Consider the following 4,095-nt stretch of genomic DNA (forward strand, 5'->3'; position numbering starts at 1 on the left):
CCCAAAATCCCCCCAAAAAACTCTGAAATCCCCCCTAAAATCCCCCAAAAAATCCCTAAAATCCCCCCAAAATCCGGCCGGGAATGGGGGGGGAGGGGATCTGGGGGGGTCCTGAAGGGATCCAGGGGGATTTGGGGGGGTCCTGGGGGGTTTGGAAAGTTCCAGAAAGTTCCAGGGAGTCGCTCTGGGGAAGGTTCTGGGGGCTCTGGAAGGTTCCGGAAGGTTCCGTGGAGATCCGGGATGGTTCCAGGAAGGTTCTGGAAGGTTCCAGGGGGATCCGGGATGGTTCCGGATGGTTCCGGGGAGATTCTGGGATGGTTCTGGAAAGTTCCGGAAGGTTCCAGGGGGAATCTGGGAAGGTTCCAGATGGATCCAGAGGATGTTCCCAGCAGGAATTCTCTATTCGCCGGTGATGCTCTGGGAAGGTTCTGGAAGGTTCCGGAAGCTTCCAGGGGCATCTGGGATGGTTCTGGAAGGCTCCGGAAGGTTCCAGAGGATGTTCCCAGCAGGAATTCCCTACTTCCCGGCGATGAGGGGGTTGTGCAGGACTACAATGACCGAGGCGCTCTGGGGAAGGTTCTGGAAGGTTCCGGAAGCTTCCAGGGGCATCTGGGATGGTTCTGGAAGGCTCCGGAAGGTTCCAGAGGATGTTCCCAGCAGGAATTCCCTACTTCCCGGTGATGAGGGGGTTGCGCAGCACCACGATGACGCCGGAACTCTGGAAGGTTCCCAGATGATCTGGAAGGTTCCGGAAGGTTCCAGGGGGATCTGGGATGGTTCCGGAAGGTTCCAGAGGGTGTTCCCAGCAGGAATTCCCTACTTCCCGGCGATGAGGGGGATTCACAGGACCACGATGACGGAGCCGCTCTGGGGAAGGTTCTGGAAGGTTCTGGAAGGTTCCAAGAGGATCTGGAAGGTTCCGGAAGGTTCCAGAGGGTGTTCCCAGCAGGAATTCCCTACTTCCCGGCGATGAGGGGGATTCACAGGACCACGATGACGGAGCCGCTCTGGGGAAGGTTCTGGGAGCTCTGGAAGGTTCCAGGGGGATCCGGGATGGTTCCGGAAGGTTCCAGAGGGTGTTCCCAGCAGGAATTCCCTACTTCCCGGCGATGAGGGGGTTGCGCAGCACCACGATGACGGAGCCGCTCTGGGGAACGTTCCAGAAGGTTCCAAGAGGATCTGGAAGGTTCCGGAAGGTTCCAGGGGGATCCGGGATGGTTCCAGAAGGTTCCAGAGGGTGTTCCCAGCAGGAATTCCCTACTTCCCGGCGATGAGGGGGTTGCGCAGCACCACGATGACGGAGCCGCTCTGGGGAAGGTTCAGGGAGCTCTGGAAGGTTCCATGGAGATCCGGGATGGTTCCGGAAGGTTCCAGAGGATGTTCCCAGCAGGAATTCCCTACTTCCCGGCGATGAGGGGGTTGCGCAGCACCACGATGACGGAGTCTCCGCGCAGGAACATCTTGGAGATGTAGCGGTCCTTGTTGACCGGCTTGGATTTCTTCTTGCCTTTGCCGCTCTTGGGCACCTCCGTCCACATCTCCTTGACGTTCTCCAGCACCATGTTACAGTGCCTGGGGGAAAACGGGATTTTGGGGGGAAAATGGGGTTTTTGGGAAAAAAAAAGGGGGGTTTTTGGGGGAAAAATGGGATTTTTGGAGGAAAAAAATGGGGTTTTGGGTGGGAAAATGGGATTTTGGGGGAAAAAATGGGATTTTTGGAGAAAAAAATGGGTTTTTTGGGAGGAAAATGGGATTTTGGGGAAAAACAGAGGATTTGAGGGGGAAAAAAGAGATTTTGGGGAAAAAAAATGGGGTGTTTGGGGGGAAAAAATGGGATTTTGGGGGAAAAAAAAGGGATTTTTGGAGGAAAAAAATGGGATTTTGGGGGTGGGAAATGGGATTTTGGGGGGAAAAAATGGGATTTTGGGGGTGGGAAATGGGATTTTGGGGAATAAAAAAGAGATTTTGGGGAAAAAATGGGATTTTGGGTGGGAAAATGGGAATTTGGGGAAAAAAAGAGGATTTGAGGGGAAAAATGGGATTTTGGGGAAAAAAATGGGGTTTTGGGGGTGAAAAATGGGATTTTGGGAAAAGAAAAAGGGATTTTGGGGGGAAATGGGGGGACACTGTAGGGAGACTGATCTGACCCTGGGGACCCCATGGAGCCCTTGGGGACACTTTGGGGACACTGGGGACAAACCTGTCTAAGGCCCAGGGGAGCCCTTGAGGACACCGAGCTGACCTTGGGAGAACTGAGACCACCATGGGGACACCGTGGGATTTTGGGGGGAAAAAATGGGATTTTGGGGGTGGGAAATGGGATTTTGGGGAATAAAAAAGAGATTTTGGGGAAAAAATGGGATTTTGGGTGGGAAAATGGGAATTTGGGGAAAAAAAGAGGATTTGAGGGGAAAAATGGGATTTTGGGGAAAAAAATGGGGTTTTGGGGGTGAAAAATGGGATTTTGGGAAAAGAAAAAGGGATTTTGGGGGGAAATGGGGGGACACTGTAGGGAGACTGATCTGACCCTGGGGACCCCATGGAGCCCTTGGGGACACTTTGGGGACACTGGGGACAAACCTGTCTAAGGCCCAGGGGAGCCCTTGAGGACACCGAGCTGACCTTGGGAGAACTGAGACCACCATGGGGACACCATGGGGACACTGAGGGGACATCACAGGGACCCTGGTGACACCTTGGGGACATTGGAAACCCTGGAGATGAATCTGCTGAAGGCCCAGGGGAACCCATGATGACACCGAGCTCACCTTGGGAGAACTGTGGTGACCCTGGGGACACCATGGGGACACTGAGGACACAGTGGGGACATCATGGGGACCCTGGTGACACCTTGGTGACACCGTGGGGACATTGAAAACCCTGGAGATGAATCTGCTGAAGGTCCAGGGGAACCCATGATGACACCGAGCTGACCTTGGGAGAACTGTGGTGACCCTGGGGACACCATGGGGACACTGAGGACACAGTGGGGACATCATGGGGACCCTGGTGACACCTTGGTGACCCAGGTGACATTTTGGTGACCCAGGTGACACCTTGGGGACACCTTGGGGACATTAAAAACCCTGGAGATGAATCTGCTGAAGGCCCAGGGGAACCCATGATGACACCAAGCTGACCTTAGGAGAACTGTGGTGACCCTGGGGACACCATGGGGACACTGAGGACACAGTGGGGACATCATGGGGACCCTGGTGACACCTTGGTGACCCAGGTGACACTTTGGTGACCCAGGTGACACCTTGGTGACACCTTGGGGACATTAAAACCCCTGGAGATGAATCTGCTGAAGGCCCAGGAGAGCCCATGATGACACGGAGCTGACCTTGGGAGAACCGTGGTGACCCTGGGGACACCGAGGGGACATTGGGGACACCATGGGGACATCATAGAGACCCTGGTGACACCTTGGGGACCCAGGTGACACCTTGGGGACACCTTGGGGACATTGAAAACCCTGGAGATGAATCTGCTGAAGGCCCAGGGGAACCCATGATGACACCGAGCTGAACTTGGGAGAACTGAGACCACCATGGGGACACCATGGGGACACTGAGGACACCATGGGGACACCATGGGGACCCTGGTGACACCTTGGGGACACCCTGGGGACACGGAGGCGCACCTGTCGAAGGCCTTGACGCGGCCCAGCAGCTTCTTGTTGTTGCGGCAGTTGATGAGCACCTGCGTGTTGTTCTTGACGCTCTGCGTCAGCACCGACAGCGGGCCCGTGTTGAACTCCTCCTCCTCGCGCTTCTGCAGCTCCTCGGGGGTCATCTCGCTCTTGGGCTTGTTCAGCAGGCTCCTGGGGACGTTGGGGACATTGGGGACACCGTGGGGACATCAGGGACATCACAGGGACATCAGGATACCATGGGGACATCACAGAAATCAGGGGAACATCAAAGGAACAGGGGGACACAGGGACAGATATCGTGGGGACACCGGGGGACACCTGGCTCCTGCAGATGGGGACAGGACAGGGCAGGATGGGGATGGGGACAGGTTTGGGGACACGGGACAGGTGGGGGGGGTTGGGGGGGCCCGGGAGGGAATTTGGGGCAATTCAGGGGG

General features: G+C 55.9%; 1 protein-coding gene and 1 long non-coding RNA gene across 3 annotated transcripts; one reads left to right on the forward strand and one right to left on the reverse strand.

The window, feature by feature from the left end:
- Positions 1 to 592: 592 nt before the first annotated feature.
- On the forward strand, positions 593 to 1,261 carry LOC121345493. The gene is made up of 3 exons (XR_005953977.1): positions 593 to 896; positions 1,017 to 1,156; positions 1,187 to 1,261. It is a non-coding gene; the product is annotated as an uncharacterized LOC121345493 (long non-coding RNA).
- On the reverse strand, positions 933 to 3,852 carry SNRPD2 (small nuclear ribonucleoprotein D2 polypeptide). Of its 2 annotated transcripts, XM_041422483.1 has the most exons (3): positions 3,647 to 3,852; positions 1,431 to 1,572; positions 933 to 1,290 (listed from the first exon to the last, which is right to left on the reverse strand). In XM_041422483.1, exons 1-3 carry the CDS (start codon positions 3,796 to 3,798, stop codon positions 1,258 to 1,260), a joined length of 327 nt encoding a protein of 108 aa, XP_041278417.1. In that variant the 5' UTR covers positions 3,799 to 3,852; the 3' UTR covers positions 933 to 1,257. The 2 variants fall into 2 exon arrangements, with proteins under 2 accessions (XP_041278417.1, XP_041278416.1); XM_041422482.1 differs by having other exon boundaries at positions 1,205 to 1,572.
- Positions 3,853 to 4,095: the final 243 nt, after the last annotated feature.

Source organism: Onychostruthus taczanowskii, unplaced genomic scaffold (assembly GCF_017590055.1).
Source record: "Onychostruthus taczanowskii isolate IOZ18803 unplaced genomic scaffold, ASM1759005v1 scaffold735, whole genome shotgun sequence".
NCBI lineage: Eukaryota > Metazoa > Chordata > Aves > Passeriformes > Passeridae > Onychostruthus > Onychostruthus taczanowskii.